At 56.7% G+C, this 18,333-nt stretch overlaps 1 protein-coding gene across 6 annotated transcripts in view; it reads left to right on the top strand.

Moving 5' to 3' along the window:
* TNRC18 (trinucleotide repeat containing 18) overlaps nucleotides 1–18,333 on the top strand; it is a 101,315-nt gene that overhangs the window by 46,355 nt on the left and 36,627 nt on the right. For all 6 annotated transcript variants that reach the window (XM_019512986.1, XM_019512989.1, XM_019512988.1 and 3 more), the window contains exons 2-7: nucleotides 5,173–5,298; nucleotides 7,048–8,832; nucleotides 15,786–15,888; nucleotides 16,522–16,727; nucleotides 17,087–17,233; nucleotides 17,478–17,662. In XM_019512986.1, the coding sequence (XP_019368531.1) occupies nucleotides 7,191–8,832; nucleotides 15,786–15,888; nucleotides 16,522–16,727; nucleotides 17,087–17,233; nucleotides 17,478–17,662 (2,283 nt within the window). In that variant the 5' untranslated portion in view covers nucleotides 5,173–5,298; nucleotides 7,048–7,190. The remainder of the gene's footprint in view (nucleotides 1–5,172; nucleotides 5,299–7,047; nucleotides 8,833–15,785; nucleotides 15,889–16,521; nucleotides 16,728–17,086; nucleotides 17,234–17,477; nucleotides 17,663–18,333) is intronic.

Raw genomic sequence — 18,333 nt, 5'->3', positions numbered from 1 at the left:
TGCCCGAAGAAGGACGGCGCTTGGTGGCGACCGTGGGATCCCTTGAAGGCACTGGCCATGGTTGCATGCATCAGGGCTTGGGCGTGGTGTTGAAGCTGGCATGCACCAGCAGCCTTGGGCATGCTGCCTGGCTCGACCATGCGCCCATCTGGGGAGGGGACCGCACTTCAGGGTGAGCCCATGCGCATGGAGGGACGGGCAGCGTCTTCCACATCCCTTTGACCCTTTGCACACTCAGCGAGCCCATGGTTTCTCTGAGCTCCCGTAAATGTTTTTTTTTTCTGAAGACTGACTTCCCCGGGGGAGTTTTAGCTCGGGCGCAGTCTGCCTGAGCATGTCTCCGCACCCCTCCCCTTTCCCTTCCTTCCCCGATCCTCCGAGTCCAGCACAACCCCTGGCCCCGAAGACGGTTTGTTGTGCGGTTTCTGTGGTTGTTTGTATCTAATCTCCTGATCGGTCACATCCTCTCGCTGATGAGTCACTGGCTCGGCTCCTCCCCTCGCCGTTCGGAAAGCAGAGCAAAGATGAAGACGTTTTCGGCAGCTGCGTCCGCCAGGCTCCCGTGATAAGAGCTCTCCCCAATTTATGTCTCCACCAGCCCTCATCCTCCCAGCACCTGCACGAGGCAGGTACGTTGCCTCATTTTACAGCTGGGGACACTGAGGCAACAGAAAAGTGCCGGGCAGTGAGTCGGTGCGAGAGCTGGGCATTAGGACATGGGAGTTGCCCGTCGGCTCCGGTCCCCGTCCACGGGTCTGACCTCTCCCTAAAGATCCCACGGGCTTGTAGGTAGGAAAGCCCACGTGGGAGCGGACTCGCAAGTCAAGTTATCACTGGTAGAAACTTTTTACTGGGGACGAGCATGAGCAGATGCCAAGGTGCAGCTGCTGGCTGGCAGGAAGGGCAATGACTAGGGAACCTCCTAACCCTAAATGTCTTCTTCATCTTCCCCCATTCGGGTGAGGCCTTCCTGGGGTGGGCACGTGGCTGGGTCCTAGGGCACCCAGGGAAGCCTTGTCCCTTTCCTGTCTGACTTACCCTCCAGGTCCATCTCCATACGGTGCAGCTCTGGGCTGCTCGTGCCCATGACGATAAAGATGGAGCAAGAGACCCTGCTTTCTGACGGCAGGGGCTTTCTCCTAGCCCAGCGAAAGGCCCGCAGGTCTTTGGGAGCTGGGGTTAGGTGACCTTGTGGCCGGGGTGCTTGGGGGTCACACGTCCTTGCCCACCCACCAACCGGCAGGGCCGTGGGCTCGCACTGAGAGGTCAGCTAGAGGAGCCTGTTTGGAGCCATCGGTGAGGGACCTTAGACAGCTTTGCACGGCGTACAGCCCCACCGGGAGCGTGTCTGTCCCCTCTCACCCGAGGGAGCGGTTCTCCGCGTCTACGTTCTTCGTTCTCGGCCTCCGCTGGGTCGGCTTGAACCCCCACCGCTCTCCCAGCAGTCAGGGCCTCCGCTACGTTTCCTGCATCCGTGTGTGCTGTGCAGGAGCCCTCCTGCCCTGCGCCTTTGGAAGGTGCGGGACGCCCAAGGGGTGCTGGGGGTAGCACGGGGACAACCACGTATGGTGGCTAAAGTGCAGGACCAGGACTCTGGAGACCTGGGGTCTGTTCCTGCCTTTGCCACTGACCTCAGGCAAGTTACTTGCCCTGCCTGTGCCTCAGTTTCCCCATTTGTCAAATGGGATCCCAATACAGACGTCCTTTTGGAAAAAGTTTTGAGATCTGCTGGGTGAGAGCAAGGGGGTGACGGATACAGAGGGACATCCGAGGCCGCGTGTCCTGGCAGGCGGCCTCCGAGCAGAAAGTTTGCAGTGAGCCAAGCTGGGGGGTTTCTCCGGTCTCCCAGCTGTTGCAGCCTGCCTGTGCGAGGCCGGCGCCGCGTGGGTCTTCGAGGGACTTTCATCCTGCTCCTGCTGCCGTGGGGCTTAGAAGGGGCAGTGTGTAATGGCGAGTCTCAGGGAGGAAAAGCGAAAGGCGTGGGTCTGTCGGAGGGTCTTCCAGGACCCCCCAGAAGCAGCGTGCAGAGAGAGGCTGCTAGGGCCTCAATATTAATTAATCTGTTTATTCCCTAGCAGCCCAGATCCGAGTGCTGAGGCTTTGCCTGCTCCCCAGCTCCGTAGCCCCCGCGCATGCTTTCCCCATGATCCCGCAGGGCTCGGGGGCTGCTCCCGGGCCCTGAGCACGCACAAAAGACGGGCTTGTTGCCGCGCGGCTCCTGGCTCCGGTTACCATGGCAGCCGGTGTAAAACATCTGTAATAACTTTCCTCCCTCTGGGCAGGGGGGAGGGACTGAAAGGTGACTGCGCCCGACCTTCGGCCTTCTTGCACCCGCTCCCCCGCCCAGCCCCAACGAGGATCTCCGGCGCTTGTGTCCGCCAGCGTCGGAGACCCCGGTCCACCGAGCCGGGGCCCGGGATGCTGCTGGAGACGGGCAGGAGGTCCCGGGTTGGAGGGGTGGGAAGTGACCCGGGCTGATTGCATGCTTGCTTTGCTCCTGCCCTTTCTCTGCAGCCCCGTTTGGAGCAGCTCTGGAGGGGGATCGTGACGGGGTGGCTTCCTGCATGTCACCGAATCTGAATGATGGGGGACTCCCGAAAGCCAGCCGTGGCCCGCAACAGAGGCAGAAAGCCTCGCTGGCCCCCATTAGGACCAGGGGTCCAGCCCACCTGCTCAATCGGGCATAGTTTTGTCCCTGTTAGCAGCCAGACCACGTACAGCCATGGTCCCGCGAGGAGCTGGGTGTCAAGGAGGTCTCCGGTCTTTGTGAGCCTCCTTTCTTGGCCACCCTGACGAGTTGTCACCGCGTGGCTGGTGTCTTAGCACCAGGCTGGCTTTTTCAGGTGCTTTCTCTGCCACCGAACTCCCCATGGAAGAGTTGTAACTTAGGGCAGCGAGTCTCTGCCAGGGTGTCGTGGCACCATAAGGTTCACACACACACGATTCACAAGGTAAACCCAGAAATTACAGATGGGAATCCACAGCCGTGGTCTGTCTGGGTTGTTTGCAACAGAAAAAAAGCTTCTCTGTTGTTTTTCAATAGGCAAAAGAGGGAAAACTAAGAGCTGGCATTTTCCAAGGGGGGCCTCCGGTCTATGCAGGGGTGCTTCAAGTCTAAAATGGTTGAGAACCACTGCCTTGGAGAAATAAGGCCAGTGCAAATAAGGTCTCTGAGAAGAGACATTGAGGAAGAGGAATGGTTCAAGACCTGGTCTGGCCTGAGCCCTTTAGAGCTACAGTTTCTTCAGTACTTCCATGCTTTGTACCTTGCTTGATTTGGCTTCCCAAAGGGGGTGGTCTGTGGCCAGGCGGGCTTGGTGTGGGGATGGCGATCGTGATAGCCCCGGTGCCAACCCCAAAGCTCGTGACCCAGCTGCTTGAAAACTGAACCAAGTGTGTTGGTACCTGACAGTGAACCTAGTGTGCGCGGGCTGGAAAGCGTTCCCAGAGTACGGTTGTGCCAAGCAGCTTCAGCATTGAGCATCGTGCCAGGTTTCAGGCGAAACCTTTCCCGGTCTCTTCCCCGTGTCATTCCTGGGGGGTGGCTACTGAATTGGCTGCAACTGGTTCCCAGGAGCTGGCTCATGCACTCGAATAATGCATCGTTGTGGAGCAGACCCTCCAGTCCCTGGACCAAGCAAGCAGGTTGGGTGGTTGAGTGTGAAGTGGAAGTCCTATGTGAACATTTTGTGGCTGGCAAAGGGAGCAGATACAGGGCTTTTATGTGATAATACAAGAAGTGTCGTAAGGTCGTGGCCACCTGGGACCTCAAAGTTGTCTCTTTCTTCCAGTTGCGTGGCCCTTCGCAGTGACAGCAGCCCATGTTATCCTGCTCCAGAAAGCGTCTGAGATGGAGCAGTCTCCATGAAGAGCTAGCTAAATCGATAAGCAGCACACAGAAATTAAGCCACCCTGGTGCCCTCTGGTAGATGGCCATGGCACGCAGAGCCCATTCATTGGGGTTCACGTGTGTGCACGTCCGTGTATGTGTGCAAAAGGACTGAATCCTTGAGAGAGTCTCCGTCTTGGATTTGGTTGGCTGCTTTTTTAATCAGTTGATTTCTGGGCTGTCTCTGGAGTATTGCTGCTGTAGGGATGGGATTGGGAAAGTCTGTTGCAAGCCTTGACCTAGGGGTGAAGCCGTTAAATACCTGACTTGGTGATTTTATTCTTGCCTAATCTGTTAGGACTCTCCAGGTGGTTTTAATTTCGGGGAGAAGGAAAGCTCTTAAAATGGCGACGCACCAGGGAAAGTCAACTCTTATCTTAAAATTCCCCAACTGGACCCACTCTGGGACACGGGAACGGTGCCAAGGCATGTGGTACTCCCAGGCTGCCGTTAGGTGGCAGTGGCGGGACAGCCGCTCTATGTGAAATGCTACACGTGTGTGGCCATGGGGACCCTTTTTACGGTAATGCCTGTGCTCCCTAGTCCTGGATTGGGGCCCCGCGCTCCTTGTCGCCCAAAAGACTGTCCCTCCCCCAAAGAGCTTGACACGGTTGTCTTCCTGCAGGTGACTCGGAGGTGATAGTCCCGTATCTCGGGGATTTTGGAGCGCACTCATTGCTTGAGATCCCCGTCTCCTCTGTAAGGTGTGCTTGATGCCGAGCAGACCCTGTTTTCAGGTCCTCGTAACTGCCAGGCATGAACCGTTTGGGCTGACATTCTCCGCAAAATGGCCTAGAGGCGGATGCCCAGCCCCGGGGAACGTTAACTCAAATGGCTAAAGCTTGGCAAAGTTGCAAGCAACTGGGGGTCTCACGATGACAGGCGCTGGGCCCTTCTGACCGTCGTCGGCGCGGCAGGGAGAGGTGGCACCTGTGGCGAGTAACAATTTTCATCCGACGTGCATTAGCCTGCGTGCTCGTGCCGCGGGGGGATGCGATGACACCCGTGCTCCTGGAGGGCTGTGCTGCGAGGGGGAGCGTTGGAGGGGCTGGCAGCACCCTCTAGCGGGGAGCTCTGAACGCTGCTCCCGATCTCCAGGGGCTGAGCCCATCTTGCAGCGTTGCACGGCTCGCCGGCTGGTTCAAGCCAAGCTGCGTGGAGCGTCGCTGCCGCCTCTCCTGGCGTGGGGGGCTCGCCAGCCATAACAATCTGTCACTCCGCGGGGCGTGTTCCAATGCAACGCGCCGGCTGGGCTGAAACGTATCTCCTCTTCTGTTTTCCAGGCTTCTCCCATCTGCCTAACGGGTTGTACCCTTCCTACATTCCCCTGAATCATCTCGAGCCCCCCAGCAGCGGCAGCCCCCTCCTAGCCCAGCTGGGTCAGCACAGCCTCTTCGAGTCCCAGAAAGGTCAGTGTGTTTGTGCGGGTGTATTGTGAACCGTGTGCGCGTGCCCTCTCTAGCCTGTCCTCATCCCTGTGTGCACCCTTGTTACCGCACTACCCTGGTGATTCAAGCCCTGCATGAAAATTTTCGAAGGAGGGAGACGATCGTGCCAAGAAGGGCCGTGTCCAGCCAGTGGGGGCTTTCCCTTTGTTTCTACTATCCGCGCCCAGCCCCAACACAGCTGTCGGGCTTCTAGGGCAGACAGGCCAAGTGCTACTAGCACCATTAGAGAAGAGGTTGGGATGAGCTGCCTCCATGCGTATCAGGCCTTACCTCCCCCACCCCCTGTCTACAGGGGCACAGCTGTGGGGTCGGCTGGTCACGCGTGGCCCTTGTCTGTCTCAGATTTCCACGGCCATTGAGCCAAAGGGGCTGGCGAGGGGAAGAGGGGCAATCAAGTGTCGCCCCTGCCTGGAGAAGGCACTGAGCACCGCTGGCTTTTTAAGTCCTGTTTCTTGTTTTGGGGTTTTGTTGTTCTCCCGCCCTGGCGGGGGGTCGGGCTAGAAGATCTACTAGGTCCCTTCCGACCCTAAATCTATGAAACTATAATAAGTTAGGTTCATCCCTGCTGCAATAGCCAGAAGGAAGGCGTCTCTGCTGAGCAGCTGCGTTAGAGGGACGTGTCGGTTTTGGGGTGCAGACACCTTAAAACTCCCAGTACAGGCAGGGGGGCCTGGGCTGAGGCAACAGGGAGCAGGGGACAGGCCAGGAGATGCACAGGCCAAATCACCCTGGGGTGCCACAGGGCTTGAGCTGAGCTGCTGATGCTTGATGCCTGGGACGGTGGTGTCTTCTTGCTCATGCTGCAATGACCGAGACACATGGGGCACCAAAGGGTGGGGAGTACAATGCCAGGAGCCAGATGGGTCTTATTAACCCTCACGGGTGCCTGTTGGTCCTTTCCTGTCCCCCAGTTCCTGGGACAGACCCATGAGCCTGGCCTCATGAATTAACCCTTTGAGGCTTGGAGCTGGCTCATTCTTTTCTCCCGAAGACGAGCGCAGTCTCTGGACATCCTGGTGCTCTGGATGTTTCACACACATGGGGTCAGGAGGGCAGGGCAGCGTGACTCTCAGCAGAGAGCTGATGCCTGTACCTGTGCTGAGGGTCAGCCTGGACTGCAGTCACCCTGGCTTGCTCCATGCAAACCCTTGCAGGGCTGGATGCTTGCCATGAAGCCATTGCAACCCTGTCCGTCAGTCCCCGGGGGGGGAAGGGGCTTGTGCTGCCACATGGTGGTGGCCTTGCACTGGGAGATCAGAGGGGTTCCAGCTGAACTTCATCAGGGATTAAAAGACAGAGGGTGATTGTCTCTCTCCAAGGCATAGGCAGCCCCTCGGTTCCCAGGGTGCTGCTTTCAGGGTGGGGTGGGGCAGCTGGGCTTAGCCATGGAAGAGGAGGTGGGTTTCTGGGCAGTCTCCTTTCCTTCCTCCCTACTCATCCCTTGAATCTTGGATTTGGGATTTGGTCATGTTCTGGGGACCCTATCAGGCCTCAGCATCACGGCTGCCTGCTCGCCAGGGAGGCTATGAAGGATCCCCCTTGCCCCTGCATGCGAGGGGGATCTGGTCTCAACCCCATCATGCCCTGGCTTGCTTTAACATGCCCATTTCTCCCACCCTAGAGCTGCGGGGCTCCCAAGAGGGCATAGCCCCTGTTCTGCACCAGCACTGGAGAGGAACCAATGTCACCTTGTCCCGTTTTGTTTTGCAGATGGGTTTTACCTGTCCGGCCATGCGGGGCAGCCAGCCTTGCAACCCCAAGCCCCTATCTCGAGGACGGCAGCCAATCACACGCCAAGTGCCCTGCTGCGCGAGAAAGATCTCGGGCACCTGCACAAGAGCTCGAAGGAGGGCATGAAAGACCCCCCTGGCAAGGAGCGGGCATGTAGGAGCGACCTCTCCTTGCCTTTCTCCAAGAAGGACAGCAAGCAGAAAGAGGAGCCCCGGCCACGCAGCGTGGTGGATCTCACCCAGGACACCAAGCCCGACAGCGAGCGGAAGGTGGCTGGCTTGGTGAAGGCGGGGGAGCGCCTGTCTCCTTTCCTCATGGAGCACATGCCAAATCGGGGGGCTGGCAGCGGAGAACCAAAGTCCAAGAACCCGCTGCAGACCTCTTCCCTCAGTAACTGCAATGGTGGCGGGGACCCCATGCTGAAAGTGCTGGGGGTTGAGCAGGACCGGTGTGCCAAGGACCCCAGCCGGCACGACGAGAACATGAGGCCTTCTGCTCACGCCCACCCCGACAGGCTGAAAAGGGGTGACTCCATCCTGACTTCAGTTGGTGCGTTGCACGTTTCCTGCAGTTGCCCCTCCCCGCACGCGGCTCCCCCGGGGAAGATGGTGCCCTCCTCGACATTCCCTCCGCAGCCTGTCCATTCCAACATGTACACCATCTTCCCCCCGGCCAAAGAGCCGGGGAGGGAACACAAAGTCATTGCCCCCACCTTCGTGCCTTCGGTCGAGGCCTACGATGAGAGGAACGGGCCCATCCAGATCGCCTCCCAGGCCCGGGACAACAAAGCGAAGGACAAGGACATGGGCAAGGTGGGTGTGTTGCAGTCGCCGACAGAGCGGTGTCTTGCTGACACCACTCGCACCCTCTTGTCCCAGGACTTCTCTTGCCACAGCGACGCCAAAAGGATGGAGGCCTTGAGGGAGAAGGGGTCAGTGATCAGGGCCAACTCTATGGCGCTGAAGAGGCAGGTGGCTTCAGAGCCTTTCCTGAACCGGCCCGGGCTCGGGTCTCCGGAGAGCAGGGAGTTCCTGGCGGCCAAGGACTTGATGAAGCCGAGTCCGGACGTGGAACACCGTGCCTGCGATCGAGACCGCTTCCCCCGCGCTGGCTCCAAAGAGTCAGCAAAGGTCTACGGCACTTTGGACTCCTCCAGGCAGCACCTGGACCATGGCCAACTGAAGCCCCCTGAGCAGAAGTGGAAGCCCTTTGAGATGGGCAACTTCGCCACCACCCAGATGGCAGTGCTGGCCGCCCAGCATAACCACGTCAACCGGGTGGAGGAGGAAGCCAAGAAGGTGTACCTTGACCCCAGTGGCCTGCAGAGGTCCTCGGTGGTAGGGTCCCGGGGCTCTGCAGACATTCTCCACCCCACTTCCCATGGCGAAGGGTCTGCCATGCAGAGCCTTATCAAGTACAGCGGCAGCTTTGCCAAGGAGAACGCAGCCCGGCAAAGCTGTGGCAAGAAGAGCCCGTTTGGTGGGCTTGGGAACATGAAGCCGGACTCTTCGCAGCTGGGAGCCTCTAAGGGGCAGCAGCTGCTGTCCCAGCCTATGGGGAAGCAGCTGAAGAGAGACCCAGAGAGGCCAGAGAGTGCCAAGTCCTTTGGCCGCGAGAGCATCGGCTCCCAGGGCGAGGTGGAGGTGAGGCACCTGCCTGTCGGCATCGCGGTGGCAGTGGCGCGGCAAAAGGACAACAGCAGCAGCAAGCTGGGGCCCAGCCTGGCGGACCGGGATCGCTCCCTTTCCCTGAGCAGCATCAAAGGTAGGATCCTAACGTCCATCTCAGAGCCACGCTCTCCCTCCTGCCCCAACCCCCCCTGCCGACCCGGGATGGGCCAAGAGCAAAGGGGCACATCGGGGAAGCTGAAATGACCCGGGGTCCACTCTCTGGGCTGACCGTGGATCAGGGACGGACAGGAATAGGATGGGTGTCCAGAGCTTAGTCCTCAAGTATATTTCCCTGGGGAGAAGGGCAGAGGCTGGCTGTGACAGATGGAGCCTCTTGCTACGGGGGTTGATCGCTGGCTGTCCCCTGTGAACTGAGTTGGGCAGACTCAGCTGCATCCCTTTGCACAAGGGCGTGCAGCCAACCAGAAGGATCTTGTCATTCCCCAGGCAGGAAAGCCCAGGACTGAAGGGGCCTAGGGGGGTCTGTCTGTTCCCTCTCACCCTAGCAGAGGTTGCTTCAAGACCTGTGCTTGGCTGAGATGAGTCCTAGCTACCAGAACGCAGCCCTCCCCCATTGACGTCATCTCTTTGCTGCTTCCCTCTCCCTGTTGTGAGCAAACCACCTAGGCTTGGTCTGTTCCCAAGGGGCTTTTTTGTGGCATGACCCCAAGCTCTGCCTGTCATTTTCCCCCATCCCCTGGTGCCTTGGACCCACTCGATCTGCTCGGCTTGTGTAATGTTTCGGCCTCCTCAGTTGCTTACTTCTGTTGAGTTGATGTTTACAAGCATGAACATGCTTGTTCTGTCCTGCAAACCCGGCTCTGATGGGGCCATCCTTCCCCTGTCTCCATGTATGCACACACACAAAAGGAATCAGAACTTGTGGCAGAGGTGATCTCTTTTATTAAACCAACTAGATATATGCAAAAAAAAAAAAAAATCTTTATTTGCAAATTTGGGGGTGTACTCACCCTTCTTTAGACATAGGCGAATGCAGAGTCTCCTAGGTGGAACTGAAATTCATATTTCACAGGAGAGCTGAAAGTGTTCTTACAACAGGAGATCTTACAACACCTTCAGCTCTCCGGTGAAGTACGAATTTTCATTGCCACCTAGGAGACATTTTACAATCTTTTCATTCTCCTATGCCTGAAGAAGGGCGAGCGTGCCTGAAAGCTTGCAAATAAAGCACAGTTGTTCTAATACAAGAGATCACCTCTGCCACGAGTTCTGAGTCCTTTTTGCCTGTAGATCAATATGGCTACAACCTGTATACCTTCCCACCCCCCACACACACATGCGCACACACTTGTGTTGACTAGTTTCTTATTAAACCTAGCACCAGCCTATTTGATTTCCAGTGCCCCTCAGCTTTAGTAGAGCTACGGTGCTCAGCACAGGGGGCTCCTGGCTGAATTTGCAGTTCAGCTCTTTTTTTAATGGCAACAAGATGTTGGCAAGAGGACCGCAGAACCGTCGTGCCTGCAGTGGGCCTGGGTGGCCGCTAGATGCCATTGTTGCTCAATGCAGACCTTGCTTATAAAGGCACCTGTTGGTCTGTGCCATTGGTTCCAGTGTGGGCTGCAGGGGTGGATCCAGGGGAGGCCTGGAGGGGGGTAGCCTATCAACCTCCACTCCTCCAAGAGTTCCCCCAGTGCCTAATAGCTACAGTGAGGCTCCCCATGTTGGAGCCCAGCCTTGGAAAATTGGAGAGCGACTCCTTGTAGAGCAGGTCTCACTTGGGTCTGAGAAGCCAGGGTGCTAGCAACCATCATAGGATTTCTCCAGTGTCCAGCATTGGAGGCTACAGCCCCTACAGAGAGACCTGAGACCCCAAAAGCACCCCCCAACTGAATGCTTGGACTAGCCACGTGTCCTGTTTGCCTGGAGACCCCCCCCATGTCTTGCACGTGCATCGCAGAATCACGTTGGGCAGAGGAGCAGTGGAAAGTGTCGTGCTAACCCCACAGCCGAGTCTAGTCCCGTCCATCAGGGATAGTTTCATAGTTTCTAGGGTCGGAAGGGACCTGAGTAGATCATCAAGTCCGACCCCCTGCCATGGCAGGAAAGAGTACTGGGCTCAAATGACCCCAGCAAGGTGTACATCCAGCCTCCTCTTAAAGACCCCCAGGGTAGGAGCCAGCACCACTTCTCTTGGAAGTTGGTTCCAGATCCTAGCCGCCCTGACCGTGAAGTAGCGGATGAGAGAGCTGCTCGGGTCTGACCCTGGCATGAGCCACATACCGCACAAAAAGCACTTAGATCTGGCCTGTTCCAGAGCCCAGTAAAGTCAGTGGACGGATCCCTACTGACTTAGACCTCTTTGAGCTTTGGGACGTGCGCCATAACCCATCAGGGCCCTATAGTTGTCCATACCCTGGATTTATATCCCATCCCATCTCGAAGACTCAGCACAGCTTACAGTAAAGAGAGAAACAACCCACAGAGAGGATTCTCCAGACTGTGATTGAGCTTGATCAAAGTTTTGCCTTGGAATAGTTTTAAAATGAAACGTAGCTTTTTATTATTATTATTGAAATGGAAACTCCAGTGGGGAAAAGCCCATTTTTGACAAAAAAATATAAAAAAAAGATTGGGATTGTGTTCTCCAAAAACGAAACCGTTTCAGCTGCGTTGGGTGAAAACTTTCAGTAAAAACCAAACACTTGTGCCTGACTGGCCAAGACCTTTAAAAGTTTGGCGGGTGAAGGTCAAAAGCAACAGAAGCTACGGTTTTTGACGAGCGCTCTTCAGATTTTTGTGGGATTCTTTTTTGCAAAGTTCCTTTTTTTTCTAATTGTCTTTTCTTGCGGGTGGGAGAGGCCATTTTTTAAAATTTTTTTGCAGGAAAAGGTATCCCCAGGAGCTTGCATGCACTTCCAAAGGAAGGCTGTCACCAAGGAAAGGGAAAGGCCCCGGTGGCATCTCTGGATGTTTAAACTTCTGGTGCAAACCTGTGCATAAACCTGTGTAGTTTGATTTAGTTTTGATTTTAATTTGGTAGCGAGGAGTTTGGGAAGCTGGGCTGAAAGAAACCTCCCTGAACCCACAGCGAGGAGATCTGCTCAGGGCGGTTGCATCAGGTTTTCCAAATCAGTGTAGAAACCAATTGAAGTGCGACTGATGCCATGCCCGTCCCGTCCCTCCCGGCTCCCCAAGGCTGGCACGGTGCGAGCAGTCTGATTTCTCCTAATCTCTCTTTCCTCTTTGGCTGCCCCAATGCACACCGATGCCCCTGCCCCTTGCACCCATCCCATTGAATGCCTCCATAGGACTGAGCCTGGAGAGGCACGTTTCAGAGGATAAGTGTCCCTTCTTGGCTTGCGGTGGTCCTCGAGTTGATCTTCCCGTCTCGTCCTGCTGAGGAAATAACGAGTCTTTTGCTGCCAGGCGTATGGGTCTGTGTCCCAATATCGTGTCGGCCTCCCCATCCTGCTTGCCGAGGCACCAAGGGGTAATAAACCTTGCTCCCCTGGGGTACATCTCGGAGCGTATCGGGGAGAAAAGGCCCTTGGGTGTACAAGCAGGGGAGCGCGTTCATACCAGAAGAAGTGCGGAGACCTTTAATTGCTGGAAGAGGTGCAGACTTGCCGGGAGGGAGGAACCCCTGGCCTCTAGCCGGACCCGAAAAGCTGGGCCCTCAGCTGCACACGCCCCTCCCCGGCGGGCGCCCGCCCGCCCCTTGGCCCTCGCTTCCCCCCCGGCTTCCACTGCACGGGAGTCGGGCAGGCGCATTCGTTTGGCTCCGATAGTCTTTTCTTTTCCACCGTCCTTCCCCGGCGCAAAGATGCGCCCCCCCCGCCATCACGTTCTCCTAGCCGAAACCTTTGTGCGGAGGGTCATTTTTCTCCCCCTTCGCCCCCCTCCCATTCCCAGAGCCCCCTTAATTCTTTCCACGCTCGCCCCTCCGCCGGGCCGAAGCGGACGGAAAGCCGCGTCGCCGGCACAGCGAGCTGTTTGTTGAGCCGGGCCCCTCCCGGCCCGCGGTAAATGTAATTTACTGAGCCGAGCGAAAAGGCTGCAAACAAGGGTTGGATTCTAGCGGGGCTCGGGGGCCGTTGCTAAGTGATGGCGTTGGCTTTCATGCCGAAAACAAGGGCGCTTTTCTCCCCCCGCCACCTCCCCAGCCCCTCCTTGCGTGCCAAGAGATATTCCACTAATAACATTAGCTTGGTTGCAGCGAGCGGTTGGTGCTTGAATGTTTAGACCTTTTAAGAAAGAGAAAGCGGGCTTTAGTTGGCTAATCTGTAGTATTTGGCAAGGAAAATGCAAGTGTTTAGTACCGGGCATCGGTTGCCAAGGCAACGGGCCTAGACTCTTCCCCCCGCCCCACCCCGTGCCTGGCTGATTGAATTGTGTGTGCGCTCCCTGCGTCATGTTCGTCTACGTGGACAAAATGGCCATTCACGGAGGAAGACAATCGCTGATTTGTACAGAAAAAGGAAGCCGTTCCCTTCTGGGAAGGGGAACTGTAGCAGCAAGAAAGAGCCGGGGGTTTTATTTTATGGTTAACAGAAACGGAGCTATAAATAACCAGCTGACAATAATATAAATGATGCCCCCTTGCAGGGGGGAGGGGGGAAAAAAAGGGAGAATTAAAATAGCCCGGGCGAATGCACGGCTGACGGGGGGATTGGCTCGCCCCGCATCGAGGAGGGGAAACCAGTAGCCGCAGGTCCTGTCCCAATTCCAGCTGCCGGAGGGGCCATAAATAAAGAAAGGAAGGGGCTCTGAATGGAAACCCGCGGGCGCTGGGGCCAGGGGCGTGTGTGCGTTGGCAGTGTTAGCGAGCTGTTGAGAAACACGGGCCCTGAGATCAATCAGCGCTCCACGCACACCACCGCGCGGAGTTGTAGACTCAGCAGAAGGCGCTCTGACGGTGGGTTTGATGTACGACCCCATGGTGCTGCCAGCTCGCTCGATGGATGTGCCTGGAAAAATCCATTTCCCCTCCCCTCTCCCCCTTCCCCGCTCCTCTTTCAAAGGCGTATCAGACCATATCCTCTCCGTGCGCCCTGTTTGGGCCGCGGTGAAGCGAGATGACTGTGGGGGGAGCCTGGGCGCTGGAGCGTGGGGGTCTACGTGCCTCGGAGACGGGCTTGACGTCTTGCCCGTCGTCCCCCTGAAGAGGGACCGTGCTGTAATGCGGGGTGTTTTGGGGGACAGAGGGGTCTTTCCTCTGAGAAGTCACACGTAGGATGAGCAAAGGTGCTGGCCTCTTCCCTCTTGCTTTGAATAGCTTCAGGCCCAGTGGGAAGCATGGGGGAAGTCTTAGCGCTCGGGAAGGACGGTGCCAGGAGCTGGCGTCCAGCGCGCTGTCCTGACCGAAGGAAGAGCTGATAGCTCGGAGAGCGTGAAGGCGTCTAGTGTCCGACCCCGTACTGGGATCACGAGACAGACAGTGGACGCGGCGATCTGCGCTTTCTGCCTGCTGCCCGTCAAACGGAGGGAGGGGGAGAGATGTCGTTTCGTTCCAATATTTGTTCTGACAGTAAAAGCGGAGGGAATTGGAGTCCTGACAGCTCAGAAACGCGGGCTGTCCAGGCTTGTGGAAATACACAGCAGAGCCCTCCTTTAAAAGACTCCCTGTCAGCAAAATAGACTGGATGTCGAGATGCTTTCCATCCCCGGCCCTCGCTCCCCCTCCTCGCTGCAGAGCAGAGGGGCAGCTCTGGAAATCGGGGAGGCACAACGGAAGACCGCCCTGCTCGAAAGGAGACATCGGTGAAAGATGAGGGCCGTCACCCGGGGGTAGAGTCTCGCCGTTGTGGGCTCCAGGCCTGCTAACAGAGACCTGCTAATTGCCGGGTGGGGGAAACGGAGGTTCCCACCCGTCTCCCACGGGCTGACTGAGGCTAGGGCCAGGCTTTGAAAACCAAAGCTCTTAAGAAAAGCTAAGGCATGTAAGAAGGCGACTGTGCAAGGGGGGTAGGTAGGTATCCAAGGCAAGGGCACTGGAATTGTAGCCAGGAAAATAAATAGGTACGGCAACCAGGACTTAAGAGTCTGCTTTGGATATGGGAGGTGCCAAGCTGATGCTGCCCCAGGCTGCATCTACTCCATGATCACAGCTGTGATGGTGACCAGCACCAAAGGCTTTGGATGAAGAACAAGGTGTCCCGCAGTAGATTTGCCCCCCATTTGCTCACCCCCTGAAGCAGGAAGCTTTTCTTCCAGCCCAAGCTTTGGTTGCGTTGGTGGATTTAATTCTGGGTCCAGTTGGCTGTGCAAATGCCCAGTCCCTCCTTCACTCCTGCTGCCTACCCCTGATGCCAGCACCTCCCTGCACCTGGGCAGAGTCCCCTTGGGTCCTTTGGACTTCGAGGAGGGTTGAGGGCTTCTGCTAAAATGTTGCCTTGCAAGGCTGGGGCTGTGCTATCAGCACCATAGCTGTCTCCCATCACTTGTGGGCTGGCAGTGTTTATTATGAGTGTTCATGTGTCGGTAGATTTTGACCAGATGAAGTAGTGTTGGAAGAATAAGACCAGAGGAAAGCACCTGTTTGCTCCCTGCCCAACAGACTGGAGAACCCCACCCAGGCATTTCTGCATCGAGCCAATAGCTTTCATTTGACCCGATCTATATAGGAAGTCTTAAAGACCAACCTGGATTTCTTACTAGCATACCTCGAGCAACAGGAAATCCCACTGTGTCTGCGGGTAACGTTCGTTCCAATAGTTTTAGTTTTTAACACATCACTTGTGGTTGGAATGACTTAACCAGACGTGACTGGGATGGGAACAGTGTTAAAAATGCCAGAATAGGTACCCCCTGGAGTTTTGTCTGTTGATCATAGCTCTGAGTGGTAGGTCCCTTGGCACCCCAGTCCTATGACTCCAGCTGACTCTATTGACAGCTCACAGTGACCGCCAGGAGACACTAAATGGGAACTGTCGCCCTTGAATTGCCAGCTCTGAGGGAGCCCAGTGTGTCTTGCTGAAGGAGGCCAGTGGTATTTTCACGGCTTGCTTTTGTCATCTACTGATGGCCTGGACTAGGGCGCCGCAGACATCCCTTCTAGCCCTTAAGCTTCTGTTTGCATCACAGGGCACGGCCGCTCGGACGATGACTGCGGGGATGACCGGAGCCGCCACCGGGACAGCCACCTCCTGGCAGGGCGTTTGGAGCGAGATCAAGAGAAGCTGCTGAGGTGATGCCCTGCTCAGGGGTCTGGGCTTTGCTCCTTCAGGCCTGCTCCCTGCTTCTCCCTGTGTGCATGGCGTGTGCATGCCCTTGGCACTTTGTGCTGCAGGCAGCGCACATAGAGCCTCCCGCGTGAAGCCAGCAGCGTTGCAGCCTTCTGCTCTTCTGAGAAAGTGGGTGCCAGCATCTCCCTTGACAAAGTGCTGATGGCCCCAAGAGCAGAGGCAGGCCCGAGGAGGGGGCTGGGATTCAGGGAGGGTAGGGACCAAGGAGCCTGCCAACGTTGCATGTGTCTGCAGCGCACCTCTGATCGGCCCGCAGCATGACCCTGCTCGCGCCCCCGGTGAAGGCAGAGGCTTCACGAGGCACTGGGCAGAACCCAGAGCTGCTCCCAAGGAAAGGAGAGGCAGCAGGTGCTGAGCTGAGTTCTGCACCTTCCTCTTGCTCTAAGGAGCCCTTGGGCTCCAGACATAACCTCTCCTAACCCGTTGTTGCGCTGCTGAGCTTTATTTTGAAGACTGACTCTTAGGAGTTCTAGTAACATGTGCTGTGTTGGGAGCTGACGCTTTGTGCTCCTCAGCCAGCCGAGGTGGGCTGTACTAACTTTTTGCTTTTCCACCCCTTCTCTTCTACCCTTCAGAGAAAGCAAGGAGCTGGCAGACTTCGCTCGGATACACCCCTCTGGCTGTGCCACCAACGGTTTGAACTCCAACCTCATGGTGACAGGGGGGCCAACCCTGGCTGGCTCAGGGCGCTGGTCTGCTGACCCTGCTTCTCACTTGGCAGCTCACCCGTGGCTCCCCAGGACAGGTAGCCCTTCCATGTGGCTAGCTGGCCACCCCTACGGTGAGTCTGGGAGCGGGAAGGGCAGGGGCCTGTGGCGGGTGTGTGTGAATGCAGTCAGGGAGGAGCAGAATGGCGCTGACTGGCAGGGGGTCTTGGCCCCCATCTGATTTGCAGGGAGGAGGGAGATTGTGTTTTGAAGCAGGCACTATGCCTGTAGCTGCTGCAGGCTGAGGCCCTGCGGGCAGCACGGTGTTCTAGTTTCTCTTTTGCCTGCTCGTTTCCTTCACGTACCCCGCATCTCCCCCTTGCTTCAGAGAGAGTGTTTGGTCCCTGAGTGTCTGCAGAAGCCCTCTGGGGCCGAGGGTTTGTGCACACCTCTGTCCCATTGAGTTGAGCTGGGGTGATGATTCCTTTTCTAGGACTTGGACACCCTTCCTTGCATCAAGGCATGACTCCGGGCTTCCCCCCTGCCATGGGCGGCGCTCTCCCTTCTGCCTACCAGTTTGTCAGAGATCCTCAGTCTGGGCAGCTAGTTGTGATCCCCAGTGAGCACTTGCCACACTTCGGTGAGTACACAAGCAAGGGAGATGGCTTTTGGGCACTGCCTTGACTGGTCGTAACCCAGACCTGGGGTACAGGGCGAGGACTGGGGTCTGTCAGTCGGAGCAGGCCAGGAGGGTACACGTTGCACTCTCTGGCAAGAGACGCTAGTGCATGGAACCTGCACCAGCCTCAGATGAGTGCGGATCCCCCATGAGCTCATGTTCTCCCCATGGTAGCAATGGCCTATGTGTCTCTGCTTTGCCATAGCTGAGCTGATGGAGCGCACCCCCCCTCTCTGGCCAGCGATGTACCCTCCAACCAGAAGCTCCCTCCAGCACGCGCACCAGCTCCAGCTGCTGTCTCACCAGCAGCTGCTTCGACAGCACGAGCTATACATCCTGCAGCAGCAAGCCGCGCATGCCATGGAGCTCCAGAGGAGCGCACAGCTGGTGGTATGTTCTGTAGGGGCTGTGACGGGGAGCTTTGCAGCAGGGCAGTCTTGTAGTCTGGGTCTCTCGGAGCACAGATCCCCATAACCTCCCATTTTCTTTGCTCGCATGCCTGGCATTCAGAGAGATCTGCCAAGCAGTTTATTTCCAGTCCTTAAGGGACCTCAGTCTTGGGGGTCCTTTGACCTGGAGGCATTAGGACGCTGGCTCGGTACCTTGATTACGGCTGCAAACAGCAGTTTGATGCTAGTTGATGCCTCTTTTATTGAACACAGCATTTCAGTGTCAATTCCAGTCCAAACAAATCTTGCTAGACCCCATACTCCTTCCTGAAACCTCGGGACCCAGTATCATCACCCGCAAGCACACAAACATCGTGTCAGACCCCAAGTAACCAGAGACAGGCGTAGGGCACAAGATTTTAAAAAGCATAAACTTCAGCCTGCTTTCAAGTTGCCTTCATTTGTCGTGTTGCTTTTAAATGGCAGCTTAGGTCCTCAGGTATTTCCATGGCTCCTGGAGCTGGGAGGGGAAGTCTTAAATAGCTTGTGATACAAGTCACAAGAGTCGGCAGCAGCAGTCATCTTCTGTCCTGGCCTTTCCTACAACCTCTTCATTGTAAGGCTTCTAACTCTTTTAGACCTCCCACCTGGCATTTGCGGGGAGCCCTTTCA

This window comes from Gavialis gangeticus, unplaced genomic scaffold (genome assembly GCF_001723915.1).
Source record: "Gavialis gangeticus isolate Ggan-Ray unplaced genomic scaffold, GavGan_comp1, whole genome shotgun sequence".
Taxonomy (NCBI): Eukaryota; Metazoa; Chordata; order Crocodylia; family Gavialidae; genus Gavialis; species Gavialis gangeticus.
The sequence above is the reverse complement of the archived record's forward strand: the minus strand, read 5'-3'. Positions and strand labels throughout refer to the sequence as shown.